The 23,133-nt window shown below is 39.6% G+C and overlaps 1 protein-coding gene across 1 annotated transcript in view; it reads left to right on the top strand.

Moving 5' to 3' along the window:
* pkhd1l1.1 (PKHD1 like 1, tandem duplicate 1) overlaps nucleotides 1-23,133 on the top strand; it is a 49,538-nt gene that overhangs the window by 3,497 nt on the left and 22,908 nt on the right. Inside the window, exons 12-37 of the mRNA XM_058377894.1 lie at nucleotides 1,395-1,505; nucleotides 1,585-1,674; nucleotides 2,920-3,185; nucleotides 3,412-3,503; nucleotides 9,051-9,210; nucleotides 9,348-9,483; nucleotides 9,664-9,807; nucleotides 10,469-10,623; nucleotides 11,469-11,579; nucleotides 11,758-11,916; nucleotides 12,123-12,247; nucleotides 12,429-12,586; nucleotides 12,846-13,012; nucleotides 13,314-13,446; nucleotides 13,642-13,796; nucleotides 15,944-16,066; nucleotides 17,302-17,407; nucleotides 17,510-17,617; nucleotides 17,709-17,867; nucleotides 18,085-18,206; nucleotides 18,627-18,759; nucleotides 19,960-20,152; nucleotides 20,303-20,445; nucleotides 21,540-21,644; nucleotides 22,067-22,255; nucleotides 22,816-22,986. Of these exons, the coding sequence (XP_058233877.1) occupies nucleotides 1,395-1,505; nucleotides 1,585-1,674; nucleotides 2,920-3,185; nucleotides 3,412-3,503; nucleotides 9,051-9,210; nucleotides 9,348-9,483; nucleotides 9,664-9,807; nucleotides 10,469-10,623; nucleotides 11,469-11,579; nucleotides 11,758-11,916; nucleotides 12,123-12,247; nucleotides 12,429-12,586; nucleotides 12,846-13,012; nucleotides 13,314-13,446; nucleotides 13,642-13,796; nucleotides 15,944-16,066; nucleotides 17,302-17,407; nucleotides 17,510-17,617; nucleotides 17,709-17,867; nucleotides 18,085-18,206; nucleotides 18,627-18,759; nucleotides 19,960-20,152; nucleotides 20,303-20,445; nucleotides 21,540-21,644; nucleotides 22,067-22,255; nucleotides 22,816-22,986 (3,714 nt within the window). The remainder of the gene's footprint in view (nucleotides 1-1,394; nucleotides 1,506-1,584; nucleotides 1,675-2,919; nucleotides 3,186-3,411; nucleotides 3,504-9,050; nucleotides 9,211-9,347; nucleotides 9,484-9,663; nucleotides 9,808-10,468; nucleotides 10,624-11,468; nucleotides 11,580-11,757; nucleotides 11,917-12,122; nucleotides 12,248-12,428; nucleotides 12,587-12,845; nucleotides 13,013-13,313; nucleotides 13,447-13,641; nucleotides 13,797-15,943; nucleotides 16,067-17,301; nucleotides 17,408-17,509; nucleotides 17,618-17,708; nucleotides 17,868-18,084; nucleotides 18,207-18,626; nucleotides 18,760-19,959; nucleotides 20,153-20,302; nucleotides 20,446-21,539; nucleotides 21,645-22,066; nucleotides 22,256-22,815; nucleotides 22,987-23,133) is intronic.

The following is a 23,133-nucleotide window of genomic DNA, read 5'->3' as shown; positions in this document are numbered from 1 at the left end:
GTCAACAGTCCAGGTAATGGAGAGTGTGGAAAAGAGGTAAAGAAGCGAGTGCAGGCTGGCTGGAATGGGTGGAGAAAGGCATTGGGAGTTCTCTGTGATAAATAGGTTTTAGAGCAAATATTTCAGGATTTACACTACATACACATTTTACAGGTAACAGACACATACTAAATGTAAGGTGTACAAGACAGTGGTGAGACCGGCCATGCTGTATGGTTTAGAGACAGTGTCACTGAGGAAGAGATAGGAGTCAGAGCTGGAGGTAGCAGAGCTGAAGATGTTGAGGTTCTCTTTGGGAGTGACAAGGTTGGACAGGATTAGGAACGAGTACATCAGAGGGACAGCTCATGTTGGACGTTTGGGGGACAAAGTTAGGGAGGACAGATTAAGATGGTTTGGACATGTTCAGAGGAGGGAGAGTGAGTATATTGGTAGGAGAATGTTGGACATGGAGCTGCCAGGCAGGAGGCAAAGAGGAAGACCAAAGAGGAGGTATATGGATGGAATAAATGAGGATATGAAGCTAGTGGGTGCAGAAGATAGGGATAGGTGGAGAGAGATGATTCGCTGTGGCGACCCCTGAAGGGAAAGCTGAAAGAAGAAGAAGACAGCAGCAGTTCTTGGTAGTATTTAAGGTGTTGGACTACTGATCGGAAGGTTGTGTTTGAATCCCAGGTCCACCAAGCTGGGGAGCTCAGGGGAGCAAGGCCCTTGACCCTCAATTGCTCAGTTGTATAAAATGGAATAGATTGTAAGTCGCTCTGGATAAGGGCATCTGCCAAATGGCAGAAATTTCTGAAATTTCTGAAATCTTGCATACAGATACAGTCTCCAGGTGAGATTTTCCACTAAATAGTTGAGACTGAATACGATTATGATAAGTATCTAAAATAAATAAATAAAAAAATTCTCACACTCCTAAATTCATTAAAATTTGAAATAGCTTTTTTACTAAAAAAAAAATACTCTTTTTTAGAGTTTTTACAAAAACATAGATAGGCAGATGTGTGGCTGGACAATCATCAATGCATGAAAAAAGTAATAATAATAATAGTAATAATAATAATAAATTCAATGGTATTTGACATGATATTTATATATTTAGAACCGATAATAATACATTTCCTACATCAGACTTTGTTTGATGTACTTTGAAGTTTGATGTATTATGATGTAATATTACTAATATATATATTATTTATTATAAATGTATAATATATATAATTAGACAGCTAGGTAGAAAATAAATCATTTTTTTTTCTAATATAAATTTTAAAAATTAAATAACCTACAATTGGTTTGAATCTTTCAATCCGCCAGGTTAATGCATCTGACACATCTGTACAAATAAAGTAAAAAGAAGATCACTGAATAACTGAGACTGTTTCTTGCAGAGGTTACTGGAGTGTACCCTTCTCAGGGTAGTATGCTTGGAGGCACTTTGCTCACCATTAAGGGGAACTACTTTGATCAGACAGATGAGCCGGCGAAGGTTTTGGTGGCAGGTACTAATTGCCTTTTTTATTTCTTTGTTGCTTTGGAGGCATGAGAAGATTTTTACAATAGCTGTTTGTTTTTCTCAAGGTCGGGAATGTACTGTACAGAGCGTGACAGATGAGACGATCGTTTGTGCCACACCAGCGTATGAATGGAACAACATGACAGTGTTTCCAGGTGAAATTTTGCTTAATCACAGTTCATGCATTCTTGTTCTAGTCTTTGATTAAACACTACAAAGAGCTTTTTTTTACAATGTCTGAATGACGGCATTGTTATCTAATGTTTTGAAGTAGTAGTCTGCCGATCGAGTGATAACCATCAATGAACTTCTTGAGCATGCACGCATATCATGCACATAGAAAGTGAAGCACAGAGAACCCAGTTTTCTTATTATATTATGTTGTATTGCATTTTACATTGCAAATGTAAAAAAAAGTTGCTGGAAAGTCAAGCAGTTTTTACCACAACTATCACAAACTTATATATATTTACATTTCTGACTATCATTTTTATACTAAAGTCAATTTCAAATGAACTTATATTAAATATTTATCAACAGTAGCTACCCATGGGGAAAGCAATATACAGTACTGTTAAAAAAAATCTAATTTGGAAACATTCATCCATTTTTAAATTATTTTTGCATTTATTTCACATACTTTATATATGTTACTAAGAATTAAATATATTTCCAAACCTAAGTGTTTATGTTTATATTTATATATAACTATATTTATATATAAATATAAACAGTTATGTTTGGAAATATATTTAATTCTTATATTTAATTTCATATTTTTATTATTATTATATTATATTTTTCATATTATATTTTAGAGATATAGATTTATATGTTTTCTTTACAAATATATATTTTAAAACATAAAAAGGGCACAGTGAAGAATTATATTTAGGAAGCTGTCTTATGTCACAAAAAAGTACAACATCGGAATAATTTATTTCCTTTTTTATTTTCCTTAGGTGTCTCTCTTATCAATCAAGCTGTACCAGTAGCAACTTCCATTACTGTCATTCAGCCCCTTTAACTTTGCACATTTGTACAATTTTGTATTACATTTTAAAGTCCATTTTCAAGTTAATTAATTATGACATTGTATATATTGCAGTATATTATTTAAGATGTAATATTATATATTCGATTTATGTGCTTTAAATATTGTGAATACACAAATACGGTAGCTTATAAATTCTAGTTACTGTATATAACTATGAAATACCACACACCTGTGATATTTATCCATGTGACTGTCTTATGTGCTTATAGGGAGAACAACCTACAGATAAAGATTTGAATACGGATATTGTTGTGCATGTTCCTTTTGGTCCAAATGATCTCTGTCAGTTTTACAGAATTTCTGATATTATTCCACATTATTTACAAGATTTGTATTTTTGCAGGTGGCAGAGGGTTGAAAATGGAGATGTGGAATAACAGCAGACCACAACGTTTAGAAGAGGTTCTAACCTATAACTCCAGCCGGCCGGGATACTCAGTCCAATGGGTGGACTCATTGTCCTATTTGTGGCCCCTTGAATTGGATTATTTTGTAGCTCGATTCAGCGGCTTTTTCGTTCCCATGGAGACAGACAACTACTATTTTCTAGTTAAAGCAGACGACCGAGTTCAGGTGTATTTCAGTAAAACTGGACGGCCAGAGGATAAGGTATTGCATGAAGCACTGTATATTTTTCTTGTATAATGGTTTCTACTTGTTCTGTTATACCTGTAAGTTGCTTTTCTGGGTAAATTTCTGGTTAATTACATCAGAATATGATTACTGGATGTTTTAATTTTTGAAAATCATTTACTGTCTATATGGGATAACAATATCTGTTTATACAAGTACCATCATACATTTTCATACTTAAATTGCCCTTTTCTTCCTCAAGGTCATGATTGCATATACCACACAATGGACCAACACTTTCTTCCGCTATCCATCACAGAAGTCTGAAACCATGAGGCTGGAGAGTGGAAAGCCGTAAGTGGGAGTCGGTGTATTCTTCTCATTATTTTTTGTGTACACTGTATATGTAGATGGAATGATTTGTATATATAATGTAAGGAACAGTCTGCTTTAATTAAACACTTTTGAATCTACTCTTCTTTTGGGAAGAGTATATGAGACTATAGATAATATGGAAGTTTTTCTCTGTATTCTCTAGTTCTCTGGTGTGATGACTCGTTAGAGGCAGGTTGGATAGAATCCATTTGCAGATTTATTGAAGAAGACAGCAGGAACAACTCATAAACCTTTAGCAGTACAGAAGTCGAAAAACCGGAAAACCAAATAACACTAGCGACAAAACCAAAACACAAACCGAAACTCGTAAACGTGAGGATAAGCAGGCAAAAGTCCATACACAATAGTCCATACAAGAAAGGGAGTAATCCTAGGCTTGGTAAGTCGCACGGCAACGTTACTTCACAAAGAATGCTGGTTAGCATGCTGCTTATATCCGAGCATGCTACCAGGAAGTGAACCCAGAGGGGTTAGTATTCAGGCGAGGGCTCCATCTGGTGGGCTGGATGATGTTGTGACATTACAGAACCCCCCCTCTAAGAACACCTCCTGGTGTTCGTCGACGTGGGTGCCCCCTGGGGCATGGGCCAGGCCTGTTAGGGAAGGTGCGGTGGAACTCCTCAATTAAGAAGGGATCGAGGATGTCAGCAGATTCTACCCAGCAACGTACGTACAACTACAACCAAATACTGCAGTCGGCGGCCGACACAACGGGAGTTCAGGAGGGCATGGACCTGGTAAGCTGGTGCCCCATCAATGTCTAGGGGAGGAGGAGGTTTGATGGTCTTGTGGGTCTCGGAGTGAGTCTCTCTGACGGGTTTGTGCAGCAACACGTGGAACGTGGGAGAGATGCGGTAGGAGGCAGGCAGTTCCAGGCGATACGCTACTGGATTAACTTGACGAAGTATGCGGAAGGGGCCAATAAACCGGGGACTGAGCTTTTGACATGGGAGCTGTAGCTTGAGATTGCGGGTGGAAAGCCAGACTCTTTGACCCACTCTATAAGCAGGATGAGGACAACGATGGATCTGTTGTCTCCTCACTGCTCTCTGGAGGTGCACATGAGCCCGTTCCCAGACCTCCTGGCTCCTTCTTGACTACTTATCCACCGACGGCACATTTGAAGGCTCTCCAGACCATGGGAACAATGGGGGCTGGTAGCCTAGAACACATTGAAAGGGTGCAAGTCCGGTGGAGGAGTGTGTTAGAGAGTTCTGGGCATACTCTGCCCAGGGGAGGAACTCACTCCACCGGTGTTGCTCCCTGCTACAGTAGGCCCTCAGAAACCTCCCGAGTTCTTGGTTTAACCGCTCTGCTTGGCCATTAGACTGGGGGTGGTATCTGGAGCTCAGGCTGATGTTAATGCCCAGTTGTGAGCAGAAGGTCTGCCAGACTCGTGACGTAAACTGTGACCCACGATCAGAGACAATGTCTTCTGGGAGGCCATAGTTCCGGAACACATGGAGGAACAAGGCTTGGGCTGTTTCCATGGCTGTGGGCATCCCCTTCATGGGGATAAGTTTGCAGGCCTTGGAAAAGCGATTAATCACGACCATGACTGCAGTATACCCTTGGGACTCAGGAAGGTCTGAGAGGAAATCTGTAGATATGTGGGACCAGGGCCGACGTGGGATAGGTAAGGGCTCCAGCAACCCTTCTGGCAGTTGGTGGCTGGTGCGGGATTGAGCACAGGTGATACAGGCCTTGACGAATCCCTCTGCATCTGCTGTGAATGATGGCCACCAGAACTTGTGTCTGAGTAACTGGGTGGTGCGCCGAATGCCTGGGTGTCCAGAACCAGGGCTCTCATGAGTCCACTGCATGACACGGTGGCGCAGATTGGTGGGTACAAAGAGTTTCGACGGTGGACAGGTCGGCGGAGGGGGTTCCCTGGTGTTTGTCTGCTGAATCTCCTCTATTAGGCTCCACTGGATGGGGGCTAGAATAACTGATGGTGGAAGAATGGATTCGGGGTGTGTGTGCTGCTCATGGGTTTCAAACTGTGGAGATAGGGCGTCGGATTTACCATTCTTGGAACCAGGGCGATAAGTAACTGAGAACTTGAATCGGGTGAAGAACAATGCCCACCGGGCTTGGTGTGGGTTCAAGCGTTTCGCCACTCGGAGGTATTCCAGGTTTCTGTGGTTGGTGAGAATTAGGAACGGGTGTCGGGCCCCCTCCAGCCAATGCCGCCATTCCTCCAAGGCCGCCTTCATGGACAATAACTCCCGATTCCCCACGTCATAGTTCGCTTCAGCGGCTGAAAGTTTTCTGGAGAAGTAAGCGCAGGGGTGTAACTTTCCAGAGTCTCCTTGGCGCTGGGAGAGCAGTGCGCCGATGCCACAGCTCGGCGCGTCAACCTAGACAACAAATGGGAGGTCAGGATCAGGGTGACAAAGTATAGGGGCGGTAGTAAAACTTAGTTTCAGCTTTTGGAATGCCTCTCTCGCTTTGTCAGTCCATACCAATTTCTTGGGTTTTCTCTTCAGCAAGGAGGTGAGTGGCCCAGCTATGGTGCTGTGGTTGCGTATAAATCTCCGGTAGAAATTGGCGAAACCCAAGAAGCGCTGCAAATCTTTGACACTGGTGGGCTCTGGCCAGGAAGTGACAGCTGTGACTTTGGACAGGTCCATCTCAACCCCTTCTTCCGAGATGATGTAACCCAGAAATGATGTGGACTGTCTATGGAACTCACATTTTTCTAGCTTGTCGTAGAGATTGTGTTCCAGGAGCCGAGAGAGTACAGAACGGATGTGCTTGATGTGGTCTGTTAGATTAGCAGAGTAGATCAAGATGTCATCAATGTAAACGATAACAAAGCGATTCAGCATGTCTCTGAAGACCTCGTTTATGAGAGACTGGAACACTGCTGGTGCGTTAGTGAGTCATAGAGGACATAGGCCCCCGTCCTTCTTTTCCACAAAGAAAAAGCCTGCAGCGGCTGGAGAGGTGGATGGACGAATGTACCCTGCTGCCAGGGCTTCCTCGATGTACTCCTCCATGGCTTTCTTTTCAGGAAGTGAGAGAGGGTAGATACGGTTCTTAGGTGGCATGGCGTTGGGCAGTAGCTCAATGGCACAGTCATATGAACGATAAGGCAAGAGTTTGGTGGCCTTTTCTTTACTAAATAAAGCCCTGAGGTCGTGGTATTCATGGGGTAATGTCACTGTAGCTGTGACCATGGGATTCTCAATGGAGGTAGTGAGACATGGGTGAGGTGTAGGGTTATGGAAGCAGGTGTTGAGGCAGAAATCTGACCAGCTTCTCAGTTCCCCCTCTCTCCAGGATATATGAGGGTCATGCTGTTGCAGCCAGGGAAAGCCGAGGATAATGGGGTTGGCAGGTGATGAGATGACATAGAATGATAGCTTTTCATGGTGAAACAGTCCAATCTCCAGGCCTAAAGCTGTGGTTTGGTTTGTGAGGAAACCTTTCCCAATAGGCTGATTGTTGATGGCGGTGATTTTCAGAGGAGGAATACATGGAAGCTTGGGTAGCTGGAGGTCTTGGACTAGGCCGCTGTCGATCAAGTTGACCGCCGCCCCTGAGTCGATCAATGCTGAGACAGGGAAATGCTCATTAGCATAACGTAACATGGCAGGCAAAACAACCTTGGAATCTGTGGCTAGTTTCCCCACCTGAGATGTGGTAGACCTCTCGGGGCACTGGTAGACTTGGTGACCTGGTTGACCACAGTAATAGCAGAGCCACTGATGATAACGTCTTTGACGTTCCTCAGTCATGATGCGAGTTCGGCCTAATTGCATAGGTTCAGGGACTTCTTCAGCAAGGCTGTGGATTTCATGTCATTGGCGAGTTACTGTGTGAGGGGGGGCAGGAGGTGGACCATGTTGACGACGAAGGTTATCCAGTCTAATGGTGGTAGAGATATACTGTGATAACGAGACATTAGAGTCCTTGCAGGCCATCTCGGCTTGAAGTGCTGGAGTTAAACCCTCACGGAAAACTGCCAACAATGCCGTAGAATTCCAGCCAGACTGTGCAGCAAGCATGCAGAACTTAATGGCATACTCTGCGGCTGATTCAGCTCCAGTAGTTGCAGTGAGATGTCTTTGCCTCCAGCCGGGTACTTGAACACCTCGCGAATCAACCCCGTGAGATAGTTGGCCGAAGACTTAACTTGGGGGTCTGAGTCCCACACCACTGAAGCCCAAGCTAATGCTTTACCCGTCAGCAGAGAGAGCATGAATGTGCACCTGATAGAGTCACTCCCGTAAGTCTTTGGTTGTTGGGCGAAAAAGTTGTCACATTGGAAGCCGCGGCAGTGGTCGGCTGATCCATCAAACTTTTCGGGGAGAGCGAAACGTGGTAGTTCATGGCGTAGTTGCGGTGTGGGAGCCGGAGTGGTAGCAGCATGGTGGGCTTGTTGTTGTAGCTGCTCTTTGGTAGCTTTAAGCGTCTCCACTTCGGCTTGGTAGGCACGGATAATCACCCCCTGGCGCCATATTGCTGCCTGTAAATCCGCTGGATTCTCAGATGGCGAAGTAACCTGTGATGACTCGTTAGAGGCAGGTTGGATAGAATCCATTTGCAGATTTATTGAAGAAGACAGCAGGAACAACTCATAAACCTTTAGCAGTACAGAAGTCGAAAAGCCGGAAAACCAAATAACACTAGCGACAAAACCAAAACACAAACCGAAACTCGTAAACGTGAGAATAAACAGGCAAAAGTCCATACACAATAGTCCATACAAGAAAGGGAGTAATCCTAGGCTTGGTAAGTCGCACGGCAACGTTACTTCACAAAGAATGCTGGTTAGCATGCTGCTTATATCCTAGCGTGCTACCAGGAAGTGAACCCAGAGGGGTTAGTATTCAGGCGAGGGCTCCCTCTGGTGGTCTGGATGATGTTGTGACATTACATCTGGTTTCCTCCCACCTCCCAAAAACGATGTCTATAGGTGTATTAGCTATGCTAAAATGCCCTGTGGTATGAATACATGTGTTCATTGTACGGTAGAGTGGGGGTACATTCCCATCTCATACCCATGGTTCCCTGGGTGATCTCCAGAATAAATCAGTTATTGAAATAAATGAGTGAATACGTATATAGTGAGCAAATATGTCTACTTGTAGCTATACTAATTTCATCAAGTACACCATCTGTAAGCAGAGGGTCAAGTGAATGATTATTAAAATTTGATTGTGCACGTAAATATAGGTCCTCAGTGTTCTTCAGCTTGTTCCTTGAAACTTTTAGGTAGAAGCTTACCTTACAATGTTTCCCAATGTTCCAAAAAGGGCTCGAATTAATGCTATAAAAACCAAAAAACTCATCAATGAACCTTTGAGGAACCCAGTTTTTTCAGGTAGTCTAGTAGTACAGTAGTGTGTTTCTTGCAATTTTGGTGTATGTTATCTGACTTCTAGGTGAATGCCACCTCACCTGTGTGTATACTTGAAGCTTGTTTCTACATTGTTTCTGTCCTCAAATATATTTGGCCATGTTGTCTACCTGCTCCATTCACACATATCCATGCAGGTACTACATTGAGGTCTTGTATCAAGAGTGGGGAAGTGTTGCCTCAGTTGACGTGGGACTGTACAAAGAGAACAGCACTTTTACTGCTCAGCAGACTGTAGACGCTGTTAATGAGATCCAAGTAATAAACTCCAGCTCTGACGTGCTGAATGAGATTCAGGTGGGTCATAGAATAAATAAGGTTATGGTATTTTATAGCTTATTATTTATTTCCAGCTATAAATGTATATAAACAGTTGAATAATCTATTCATGATTTATTTGAGTGATTTTGAATTTTGCTTTTTTGTGATTTTAGACGATTGCTTTTAATGGCTGGAGTTCTGTTACACCAGTCCAGGAGGTGCAAACAGTGACTATAAGCAGTGACTGTTTTTCTCTGGGCACCTGTGACTACACCTATTACAGTCTTGGCAACGGAGCAAGCAGAACAGGTTTAGTTAGAAATTTGTGGTAAAACTTTAATAGATTTATTGAATAGTTTAAAAGACATTAAAAATATTATGCCTCAAAAAGGATCTATCTTTAGAACTAGCATCCTATTTCAGCTAGTTCAGTCGTTTCATATTGCATTGCTATGCTGACACAACTGACCTGGTTCTGTCCTGCTGCAGGGATAATCCCCGTCAGTGCACCTGCTCAGGTGTTACAGGATGAACTGAATGCTCTTTGGTTTATTAAACCAGACACCGTCATTGTCACAAAGCAGCAGCTTACTGAACAGTCACAATACACCATCACTTACAATTCAAACAGAGGTAAGAAAGTGAATAGCACAATGGGATGAGTCATTAGTCATTAGTCTTTTTATTTCACTTCAGTTTGTGTAAATAGCGCCAGCGTTTCAACAATACTCACGTTTCTCGTGATTTATAGAAAACTAAATAAATTATGGTTAGGTCAATATGAAGGTGAGTTAATGGCGGGCCACAAAGAGATGGAACGATGACTTAATGTCTTTTGTCTACCTCATTGTAATGCATACAGTAATTAACAGAATATGAAACAAAATATGTTAAAATAGTGTTATATAACATTGCTGTTGTATTCTCGATTCTGATTGGTCAGAAAGTTGTACTTTTTTGTTAAGATTACATTTCTATAACAGCAGCTCTGACAGTAATGCTGGCTGAAAGCAAATCCCAGGTGTATAGTAATGCATTCAAGTAATTCACAACAAATATGGATGGAGTATTCAATGTCAGTGCTTTGTAACAGCCCGAGTTAAAGCAGTTTCTGACCCGGAAAACGTTTCCTGACTGGCTGTTTGTGCACTGACGTCAGTTTTTAATGTGCATATTATATTAGCACAAAATAAATAAGGTTCAATTGTTGATGCTATATGAATAATGGAATATTCTGAAAGCCACTGTAATGTCTACAAATCCATGACACAATGACACCATGTCTCCCTATCAGGTGACTTTCAGAATCTTCAGTACTGGACAAATGGAGCAAATGTAAACATCACCATTACGGAGATAACTAAAGGAAAAGCAGATCTGAAAAACTTCACACTGGTGTGGGGAGGAATCCCATCCAGCCCTCTGCCTTACAATGCATCTGCAACTGAGGTCTTTAATCTTTCTTGAGCTGCTAATAGAGAGACAGTAATTTAATCCTTGACTAAGCCAGTCATGTCACATTAGAGTATCCAAACACAACACATCATCATACTTCAACCACAGCTCTGTTTGTGATATTAGTGGTAGCTTTTATCTGGCTGAAAAGCTATTCTGACTGACAGGATATCAACCCACCTAGCAAAAATCTGAAGTACTTAAATTTACATTTACAGCTCGATAAGCTCTATATTTTTAAGATAATTTGCATTTTCATTATTGAATTCTGACAGAATTAGTAATTGTAAAATTAAACTAATAAATGTAATAAACTCAACACAGAACTAGTGACCCACACTATCATAAATAAAATATAAATATAATTAAAATAATATACATACTAATAAAAACAAATAATAAAATAATATACTGTATATAATATGCTTTTATTAGATATAATATATAATAAATATATTATATATATTTTAATTTTTTTCCAGATATTTTTCAAATATAATCAATTTCAAAAATATAACATACGTCACGTGAATCTGATTTTTTTTCGAAACAAGTTACTTCACCTTGAAATTCCATTGTAGAATTTTTAACAATTTAAAATTATATTTGGGTTTCTGTGTAATAGCACCTACATATTTTACATGTGTGCTAACTGATATTCAGCCCAGGTCACCCTGGAAAGTTCATTATTCTCAACCAAAATGCTGGATAAAACCTTATAAGGTCATGCAATTATTATTTTACTTATGCTGTAAAATGTGGAAAATCTGGGGACATTTCCTAATATCGCAAATTTGTAATAATAAATAAATAAATACCTATAATCTTTCCACTTATAGGTGACTGCTGCACTGGTGGCCATGACATCTGCTGGTTGTCCCAAGGAGCTGTTAAATGTGGAAAATTCTGCTGTTAAATATTTCAAAGACTATGAGACTAACATTACAGGGGTAAGCATGAGAAAATATCAAAGTAATAAATCCCAGATCCTTGCAGCACAGTAGAGAAGTAGAATTTAAAGAAAACCTGATATCATGGGCTTCTGCCTTTTACTGTGGACATGTCCTACAGATCAGTCTCAGAAATGCTACAAATAATTGACTTTAAAGGCATTTCCCATAATTTTAGTTCTCAGGTGATATGAGCATAAGAGGGACGAGGGTCGCTAAAACCGAGGCTTTCTGTGGATCCTGGTCTCTGATGAACCCAAACGTTGTGTTTATGTCAGGTGATATGACTGCATCCGGAGCAACTTATGGGCCTGTGCTACTTCAGCAGTATGGCACAGTAAGCACTTCTACTAATATGTAATTGTTTGTTGTAAACAGGGAACATGATCCGGTTCAAGTTTGATGTGTGCTCTCTGTAAAATAAGCATTACAGTAAATATATGTTTGTTTTGATATGAGATGTAAATACTGATTTTAGATTTTATAGATTCTAAGGAATAACTGGAAAAATAATTAAACTTAATTTTTTTTGCTTTGTTTTAGTTTTGCTTTGCATACAAAGGTTACCTAAAGAATGGACTGGAATTGGTCTTTACCTACCAGAATACTTTAGGAACTGTCACCCAAGCTACTTTTGTAATCCCAGTATCGTTCGAGCAAGGAAATATGTAAGTTCAAACTGCAGTACTAGGAAAAAAACATAACTTCATACATCATTTTAATACACTACTAGTAATTAAATGTTTCCTGTTTTGAGCATGGATTCATTTTCTCTTGTTCTTTGAGGCGCTGTAGTCTATAGTATTCCAACATGGTCTTTTTTTTGTTTGCTTGTTTGTATTATTGTAGATGGAAATATACCTGTGTGGACCTTTTATCTGGTCTGCAGAGAAACTACCAGGGCAGTAATTACCAGCTTCTTCAAATCAGTCTGTATAAAGACACAGGGGATTACTACATAGACACAGTTCAGCTCGGAAAAACGGTCACTGTGATCGACACAAATGGTTTGTGAAAATTCCGTTTTTTCTTCTTTTCATTTTAGAAACTTAAATAAAATGATAAAAATGAAAAATTGAAACTGACCACTATTTACATTTGTGGTTATTAGAGACTTCAGATTTTATACCTTTTAACATGGTGACATTTTAAAATCTGAATTTAACACAATTTTACAGATTTCTTAGTCTATAACAAGACATTGAAGGTCTCACTACCTCATTTCCTTGTGCTGACTTTAACCATTTTGTTTTCAATTAATGTTAGTTGCTGTTATGAAGAGAAGACGTCCAGCTCTGGCTGATTCTGGTTATTTCATTGAGAGACTCTCAGTGGAAAAGCTGGCCAATACATCTGATATCACCTACAAGATCACTGTCTCTCCATACAACTGTGCCTTTAATTTTCCTCTGCTAGAGATTGGTTTCATGCAGGTATGTGTAAATCAACATATTTGTATGTGGAAGGTGATTAAGCACGAAACGGCACCATTTTACATGACAGCTTACACCCTTTTCCCAAAAGTAAAACACATATTTTTAGATAAATAGTTTGAACTGAATATTTTTCCAGTGAAATTGGCTTCAGACATTTGAGCTAAATGCTTTCTCTTGACCAAAATCTTCCTAAGACCTCTTGTACAGTTTCTTCTGATATGCCCTAAGTTTCTCACTGCACTCATTTAAACAGAATGTATAGTGTTATAGCTAATGCTTTTTTTGTTGTTTCCTCAAGACAATAAGCACTAGTCAGGACACTCTAGTGCTGGCTCAGGACAATGCCACTGTCAATGTGACATGCTTGCAGAGAGCCAGTCCTCCCCTCACTGGCACCTTCAGTGTGGGAATCTTCGGCCAGACAGTGAAAGGTCAGAAAGGTTTCTTTAAGGGGTTGTAAGTGTTAGTTTATTGCCTTTAACTCCTTGTGCGCTTTCTGTATATTTGAAACACAGCCACATCAAACTTGTAATAATCTCTGATCCCCTAATGAATGTTATAAAACATATAGTATCTTATAAGTGCAAGCAGAAGTCCATGTGCTGGTTTATCCATGTGTGTTATAGATCTACCGGTGAACATCAGTGCAGACAACCTTAAATATGCTCTGCAAGGCATTCCAGAGCTGGGCATGCTGAGTGTCACTAGTACTGGAAACTGTAAAGGATACCTTTGGGAAATTAATTGGCTCACCATACCAGGAAACCAACCCCTACTGCAGGTGAAACACCATCAACATGTGACCATGAGGAATAATAATAATAATAATAATAATAATAATAATAATAATAATAATAATAATAATAACAATAATAATAATAATAATAGTAGTAGTATTTTATATAGTTAGATATAAACCCAATATATCATTTCAATTATTTAAGAAACATATATAATGTAAATGCTTATAACAATATGTGTTTTATTTCCTCCTGTACAACTACAGTTTGCCACTGAATACAGATCCTTTAAATTATGTAATTTTTCAAAAATAACTCACTATTTATCCATTTCTTACTAAATTTAATGTTAAGGAACAAGCACATTAATACAAATCAGAGGCTGAATTATATTTTCCATTGTGGAAAATTAACAAAATTATTAATTATTTATTAACTGAACATCTTCTGATCAGTCAGATTTCAACATTCAACAGCAATGATTTGTAATATCAGTATAAACAATGCAGTTAAAGACCCACATAAGATTTACACTTGCAGATACACTATATTTCCAAAAGTATTCGCTCACCCATCCAAATAATCAGAGTCAGGTGTTCCAATCACTTCCATGGCCACAGGTGTATAAAATGAAGCACCTAGGCATGCAGACTGTTTTTACAAACATTTGTGAAAGAATGGGTCGCTCTCAGGAGCTCAGTGAATTCCAGCGTGGAACTGTGATAGGATGCCACCTGTGCAACAAATCCAGTCGTGAAATTTCCTCGCTCCTAAATATTCCACAGTCAACTGTCAGCTGTATTATAAGAACGTGGAAGTGTTTGGGAACGACAGCAACTCAGACACGAAGTGGTAGGCCACGTAAACTGACGGAGCGGGGTCAGCGGATGCTGAGGCGCATAGTGCGAAGAGGTCGCCAACTTTCTGCAGAGTCAATCGCTACAGACCTCCAAACTTCATGTGGCCTTCAGATTAGCTCAAGAACAGTGCGCAGAGAGCTTCAAGGAATGGGTTTCCATGGCCGAGCAGCTGCATCCAAGCCATACATCACCAAGTGCAATGCAAAGTGTCGGATGCAGTGATGTAAAGCACGCCGCCACTGGACTCTAGAGCAGTGGAGACGCGTTCTCTGGAGTGACGAATCGCGCTTCTCCATCTGGCGATCTGATGGACGAGTCTGGGTTTGGCGGTTGCCAGGAGAACGGTACTTGTCTGACTGCATTGTGCCAAGTGTAAAGTTTGGTGGAGGGGGGATTATGGTGTGGGGTTGTTTCAGGATTGTTTCAGGAGCTGGGCTTGGCCCCTTAGTTCCAGTGAAAGGAACTCTGAATGCTTCAGCATACCAAGACATTTTGGACAATTCCATGCTCCCAGCTTTGTGGGAACAGTTTGGAGCTGGCCCCTTCCTCTTCCAACATGACTGTGCACCAGTGCACAAAGCAAGGTCCATAAAGACATGGATGACAGAGTCTGGTGTGGATGAACTTGACTGGCCTGCACAGAGTCCTGACCTCAACCCGATAGAACACCTTTGGGATGAATTAGAGCGGAGACTGAGAGCCAGGCCTTCTCGTCCAACATCAGTGTGTGACCTCACAAATGCGCTTCTGGAAGAATGGTCAGAAATTCCCATAAACACACTCCTAAACCTTGTGGACAGCCTTCCCAGAAGAGTTGAAGCTGTTATAGCTGCAAAGGGTGGACCGACGTCATATTGAACCCTATGGATTAGGAATGGGATGTCACTAAAGTTCATATGCGAGTCAAGGCAGGTGAGCGAATACTTTTGGCAATATAGTGTATGTGTATGAGTTAGCTATTCCTGTAATCCTGTATGAGAATTCTCAATATATTGCAGGAATTATATCGATATATATTTTTTTAGTTTTTAAATAATTTAGCATATTTATAATGACTAGCTTAATTATTTTCACTTAAAAATGGCCTGCAGATAATTTTTGAAATATATAGTGTAAGCTCTGATGTACAGCTTCAGAAAAGGAGCCTTACAATACAAGCAGATAGTTCCAAGTGCTAATTCAATTCAGTGCCATTTAACCGTAAAAGACTTAGTTGCTTTTTCTATTGTTCTATTCTATTCTGCTGTGTTTGATTAGGGATATTTCTAGAGTCTAAAATGTTAGCTGATTTAAGGAATGTGTTTTCTGTTGTATGTTCTCTTTACTAGGTCAATGACTCTGGGGTAGTAGGTCTGAACCCCTCTATAAAAGCGCAGGTTAAGCAGCAAGGAGGCCTTCTGAAGCAAAGCATCATAGGAGATTCCCTGCGTGTGCCTACAAATAAAACACAGGTGCTTCTTGGAACAGTCTTTTGCTCCTGTAACTCCTGTAATGTTTCAGTTTTGTAAGAATTTCCTCATGAAAAACTGTATGTAGAGCTATAGAGCAATGTGTTTAGAGTGAGTGGGCCGGGTTAGTGCAATTCTTTTTTACTTGCTTGGGTGGTTGGTGGTTTTTATTACTGGTCATGCATATGAAATCCAGTGAAATTGCATTTTAGGAGTCTTTTGATTCTGACATTAGATCAGATCAAATGTGCTCCTGGAAAGTGCTTACGTTGTAGTGGCTTTAGCGTTGATGCCTCCACACTGAGTCGTATGATTTTGAGTAGGATATTTTGAGTCTGGAATTTCCATCAGGATCAATAAAGTATCTATCTATCTATCTATCTATCTATCTATCTATCTATCTATCTATCTATCTATCTATCTATCTAATTCTAGACAGTGTAGTGGAGCTTGATTTGTGTAACCTTGTGGTCTGATTGAACATCTTAATATGATTCTCTTTTAAATCTGATGTTGTACAAGCAAGTGTGTTTGTGCTTGTCCTTTTAGTAGGTCTGTCAATTAAGTGCTTCTAAAGATCTTGTAAAATATTTAAACAAGTGGTCAAAGTGGCAGGATTTATTATTCAATAAATCAGTGGTACTATATGAAACCTATTTGAATCTGCTTTATAACATTGGTGTCACATCACTATTGAACAGCAGATAAATAACACCATCCCTGTTGTTTTTTTATGTTTGTTTTAAGTTGGTAAAGTTGAATGGTTCTTCTTCAACAGAAAATCTGTTCTTTTGTTCAAACCACATAAAACACAAGGGTCTGTCATCCCCATGTAATTGTTGTACTTTGTCTCTACAAAGTTTGTATAGCCTATTTACTTCTAGCTTCTCCAAAGCCATTTTGACTTCGCTGTGTTTTGTTTTCTATTGTATTTTATGTCTGCTTTTTAAATCACTGCCCATGACATGTATGCACAATCTAAGAGGTATTTTACCAAATAGAATCAAATGATATGATTGTTAATAATAGACTGTCCTCCAGATCATTCTGTGAAAGTGTTGTTGGTGCTGTTGTTTCTTGGTTGCAAAATAATCCTAAGACCTTTTTTTAATTAAGTCTGTGTCACAAAATTAGCCTGTCAGAGGAGTGGCTCCCAGCCCTTTTTCGTACTACTAGCAAGCATTTATACAAACCCAGTTACACAACAGAGCTAAACAAATATTTAAACTCTTTTTCAGGTACAAGTGTTTATCAATGGTATCCCATCAAAGTGCTCAGGTGACTGTGGCTTTGCATGGGCTGAATCCAAGACCCCGATTGTAACAGGCATCACCCCAACACAAGGTAGATCATGTGATCTAATATCGTGATGCAAACTTGACTGTCACTTTAGTTACATATGGATGTATCAGTGATTACGTTTTCTTCTTGTTCAATGAATTTTAGGAGCAAGCACTTTAGGAACCATTCTCACCATCTCAGGATTGGGATTTGCTGACAGCAATGCTTCGGTACAGATCGGAAATGTCCAGTGCTCAGTTCTTCAGGTTGCAAGTGAGTTGAAATGTAGTGTAGCTGTTAAAACACAATGTTGTTAGTAACCAGGATGAGTAGGGGTTTAATCAACAATCCATTTGTCTTTCAGATACATCACTAACCTGTCAAGTAGGCCCTGCAAGCGCTGGGTTGTACCCAGTCACTGTGAGTTTCCCTACATTGGGTAACGCTTACTATAACAGCAGCAACAACTTCACCTACAAGATGGGGGTGATCTCCATAGCACCCACTGCAGGCAGTGTTACTGGTAAAGACAACACAGAAATGCTCTTAAAGCATAAAAGCACAAATATGTATTTCATTGTACTTCTTTACCGTTATGACCTCACATATAATTAAAGGAGCTGTTTAAGCTGATTGCAGACCAGTTTTATTTAAATAATTGTACTTTACAAATGCAAAATCTCTTATTTAGAAATATCTCAGACTATTAATATAGCTCCCCCCACTGTGTTGTTTCATAGGGGGCACAATCATTACCGTTTCTGGTTATGGATTCAGCCAGGACACTACAGCCACTATTGGAGGTGTTCAATGTGGTGTAATTGATGTGAACCTCTACCAGCTCTTGTGCAGGGTTCCTGCTGTAAGGAAATGAACTTCTACTATATTTGACTATGCAATTATACACTGTGTCAGAAAATTCCAAATTAGAGCAATTAGAACCTTGTTTTATTTCAACAAGTTTTATATATACAGAATGTCATATCGTTATCACAAGTCTTTCAGAATTGTGTTTTCTAAACATTTTCATCTTTTAATCCCCTTCAAATGTTCTCAGAATAGTTAGTTATTTTCCTTGTTAAACCTTGTATTTTTTGGCAAAATGCTTCTGCATTTGTTGCTTCTAATAACTGGTTTATGGAATAATCTTGTTTTACTGAAAACACTAGTCCTCTGGTGTTTATTAAATAAAATGGCTGTATACTAAAAGTCAACAGAATGAAGGCAATTTCTACTTTTAGTTTGGTTTATTTTGCTGTCTGAGAATTGCCTTATATTTCAGGGAACAGAAGGGGCACAAGAAGTGACCCTGATAACAGGCAACACTCAGGTCACATCTCCAGACCCTTTTATATATAACACCAGCCTGACAGCCACAATAACTGGAGTGAGCCCACAAACTACAAATGTCTATGGTAAGATCTCCTCCTAAAATGTATTCAAATCATTGAACTCTGACTGCAGCATATTAAATAAGATCATATTGATTTCTGTACATATACTATTGCATTCATGTAGCCTACTAATCCCTCACCAGACTTCTTTCTTAGAAAGTCTTCTGTAACACAGTGAGTGCCCTCTCAGGCAAATCTGCAGCCACCTGCACAGCTTTTATCACAGACCCAGCACTAATCAGACTAAACACCCTCCACCTGTCTGGGCCTCATCATAAGCCCTCTCAATACCTCATGCTGTGTGCCATGTAACAGTGCAGCAACATGCTACTCTGATTTGTGCTTTGAGGAAAAGTAAGAAAAGGAATCGGGAAGCAGAGAGAAATATTGAGGAATAGTAAGAAAAGGAGCTCATAGTTAGAGATGAACATTAATGGGAAGAAATAAGGAGAAACAGAATTAAGGGGTTTTAGGAAAAGGGAGAAGGAGACCTCAGACCTACATTGAAAGTAGATTAAGCAAGCAAAGACTAAAAAGGAAGCTAGATGATTTGACTTCAAGATAAATATTGGTGTCCTTTATGTTAAGAATGATTTGTTTCTTTATCATGTGGTGCCTATAAGGCCATTTTGAGGTTGAGAATTTTCCACCTCACCACAGTGCTCTTTGTCTTAAGCCCAATGCTTGGAAGCTCCAACATATCTGATCCCACATCATTTCACCACTACCCTTATGCACACTGCACCCTTATGCAATCAGCTTGAAGGCTTGCACTACTGAGCAATGTACCAGATAGTTGGTTCACACCTTGGCCGATGAACTCAGGTTTGGTTGAAATGACTTGCACTTCTTTGTCTGCCCCACTCTTGCACATGGTTCCCTTTAACTATACATATTCCCTTTTGAAGGGCTTCTACTCGCACCCTACACTGAACCCAGAAACACCTTCTTTGTACCTTTATGACCACTATTGATGGATGACCTTTTAAAATTCCATGCTGTCATTACAATCCATATCTAGCCATAACCCATATCTAGATAAAAATGCTAGTTGTCATTACCCCACCTTGCACAACCTGAATTAGGCAACCTGTCCTTTTCTAAAAAAAATTGCGTAAAAACTACTTTAAAGTGTCAAGTCAAGAATTAGAGGGCATTTTCACCATTTCAAAGAGGTTTCGTTGATGGAACTGATTAACCACTTTATGTTGTATGGTACAGGAATCAGGTTTCTCACCATCATGGGTTCAAACTTTGGTGGCCAGATCAGTGGAAGCTCGGTCCTCACTGGTGGTGTAGTCTGTGAGGTGCAGCAATGGACAGACACTTTGATTACCTGCCTGTTACCCATACTTCCCCCTGGATTGTATGACATCAAAGTTATAGTGGGGAACCAGGGCTTTCCCCTAATCAGGTATTAATCTTCAAACATTTTATTAAAGCTATGCAGAATAAATAATATATCTATTGATAACAGATTAAAAAATATATCTATTGATTTCTTATTAGAAGGAAGTAATCCCTTCTTTTAATTTCCATTTAATCTTCCACACCTGGAACACAGTTCTGGTGTGAACACCACCATAGAGTACATCTTACAGGTGACAGACGTCTCCCCACAGCATGGCTCTCTGTTCGGAGGAACCACAGTAACCATCACAGGTTCTGGATTCAGCCCTGTTCTGGAAGACAACAAAGTTACATTAGGTATGGTACCTGGACATAACAATGCTTGCAAACCATTGTATAATCGCTGGAAGTGCAATTGAACAGAATGTATATCAGTACCTAACTTTGTGTAATGCTTAAGCCAGTTAATAAAGAATATAATAAGACAAAGTGTGCTGTTAGGAAAACAATCAAGTTGGGGAGACCTGACACAAAGGGAGAGTTCTTACCACCTCAAGGCTGCTTTTGTTGCCCAAAACAGTACATCATGGAGTGTTTTACTTTTTGAGTACCCTAATAATTTGTCAACAGTTACATTAAGTTATTAATGAACAAAACACTGCAATGTTTATCTATTTATAGAAATGGGATGTCTACAAATAAGTTCCATTCTTCACTGACTTTAGCTATAAGCTTCCTTCCCCTGCCAAACTCTCTTAAAGACAAACTATGTAGTATTTCATGTTACTAAGAAACCGGAAAGCACAAACACCTTTGTTCTAAAGATTCTCCCATGGAAGCTTACTGACTGTTACTGATTGTCTGGCATCTTAGTGATTAAAGCTCTGTCACTAAAGATTCCTTCAATGGATCAAGAGTCAAGAAGCTTTTATTGTCACTTCAACCATATACAGCTGGTGTAGTACACAGTGAAATGAAACAACATTCCTCCAGGACCCTGGTGCTACATAAAACGCAGAGCTTCATAAAACAACACATAAGTACACAAAGGCCAGTTTAGATCCGGAGTCCCCATGCTACTGTCTTGGATCTTGAATGCTAAACATCTCCTTTCAGAAAGCTTCACTTTTATCAATCAATATATATTTCTTCACTAAATAAAATCACATTTGTTAAACTGTTTAGAATTACTCTTTATGTGGCGTGTCCAACATAGTATCTGTGAATTAGCTGTTACTATAGAAATCACAATATATTACAAGTACACTAATATAAGCTTTTCATTTAAATTACTGCTAGCACTACAGTGAGAGCTGCTGTTACTTGCAATAAACACTTCTGACCAATCAGCTTCCAGAATTCATAAGTGGTTTAGTATATGTGATTGAATCATACTTTAGCAGTTTAGTATGTCTTGAGTAAACGTGAGTAAATTCTTGTGTTTTTAACAGGTGACACAGTCTGCAAGGTGACTGCTGTCTCAATCAATCAGCTGCAATGTGTGACCCAAATGCCGAAACAAACATATACGGTCACTAACCAAGGCATCGACCCAAGTAGGTTTAAAGTCAAACCACCTTCGCTTTTAAAAGCTTACACTAAGGCATGCCAGTAATGTACTGGCAGTGTTTCTTAAATTTTCAAGAACTAAGAAAACAATTAAGTATTTATAGGATTATGCTGTCTGGCCTAGGAGGTGCCGAAACATTTGTGCATGTGTGTGAATACATGTAAAAAAGTATCCTCTTATAGACAGCTGCTGTTAAAATTTGTTCCAGTCTCTTTGTGTGGCAAACTTATAAAAAAAGCCTTATAAATGTACTACTATTTCTTTACTTGTTAATAACTTTAAGTAGATATTTGATTTTCTTTTTGCTATTAATGTTAAATGCATTAATTTTCCTAATTATCAGACCCTAGTCTGACATCAGTCACACATGTACCTGACTGTATGTGACTTTCTTGTGCATGTGTTCAGCCTTTGGTCAGGGGTATGCGTGGAGCCCGGCTACAGTGATAGCGTCCGTAGGGGACACAGTGATCTGGAGATGGCAGGCTCCAGCCTTTGTTCAAGGCCTTGGATACAGAGTGTTCAGCGTGGACAATCCTAGCAGCACAGTGTTTGATGGTGTGACCTTCAACAGTGGAAACTCCAAAACAGCCACTGGTACACAGACAATAACATTTAATGTACATTCTGTTTCCTTAGACTTAAATGAGAATAGAAAGCCACAAATATTCTAAGCATGGATGGTACCAGTGAGGCAATAATAATAATATTCTACTGCATGATATTAAAACCTTCTTGTAAATTTAATGTATACATTTGCACAAGAATGGATTGTCTCCAGCATATAAATGATACGTAATACCACTTCTTGTAAACATACAATGAAATACAATTGGACCAAACATTGCCCCTTGTGGAACACCTCTCCAAATTCTATATTTTACACAGCTAAAAATCACCCGAGTAACTCTTTAGTAATAGAATTTAAAATGTGTTGATGTTACTCATGGTGAATGAACTCATTAAACTAAACCCCTGTAATTGCAGTACATCCTTAATAACCACTTGAAACCTGAGAAGAACACTGGAACAATAGAAATGCCCTCACATAGCATCATGTCCTAGCCGTAAAAAAAAAAAAAAAAAAAGCTGGAAAAACATAAAGGTAACCCTTCTGGAATGTGTGTGTGGGTGTATCTCGTCCTTTTTGTCCACAGCGTTCTTCAGTTATTGTTTCACAGCTCCAGGGGTGTACTATTACAGCAGTGGCTATATTGACTCGGCAAACCGGACCAGCATGCAGGGCGTGGTGATCGTCAGGCCGCTAGAGGATAGAAGCCCTGACCTAAATGTTACTGTAGCAGGATTTCAAGCCCTACATTATCAAGGTACAAATGCATTATGTCCCTCTGATTAACCTAGTGGGTTTCATTCCTTTAAACTGTATCTGTAAATGCTTTGAATCTTCCTTTATCCTTTGGTGATTGTAGTTTAAATGGGAAATACTTCAAAAGCAATTAGGCATGACTTTTGTA

Source organism: Hemibagrus wyckioides, linkage group LG24, assembly GCF_019097595.1.
Source record: "Hemibagrus wyckioides isolate EC202008001 linkage group LG24, SWU_Hwy_1.0, whole genome shotgun sequence".
NCBI classification, from domain to species: domain Eukaryota; kingdom Metazoa; phylum Chordata; class Actinopteri; order Siluriformes; family Bagridae; genus Hemibagrus; species Hemibagrus wyckioides.
Note: the sequence above shows the minus strand (reverse complement) of the source record. Positions and strands in the feature narration are given on the sequence as shown.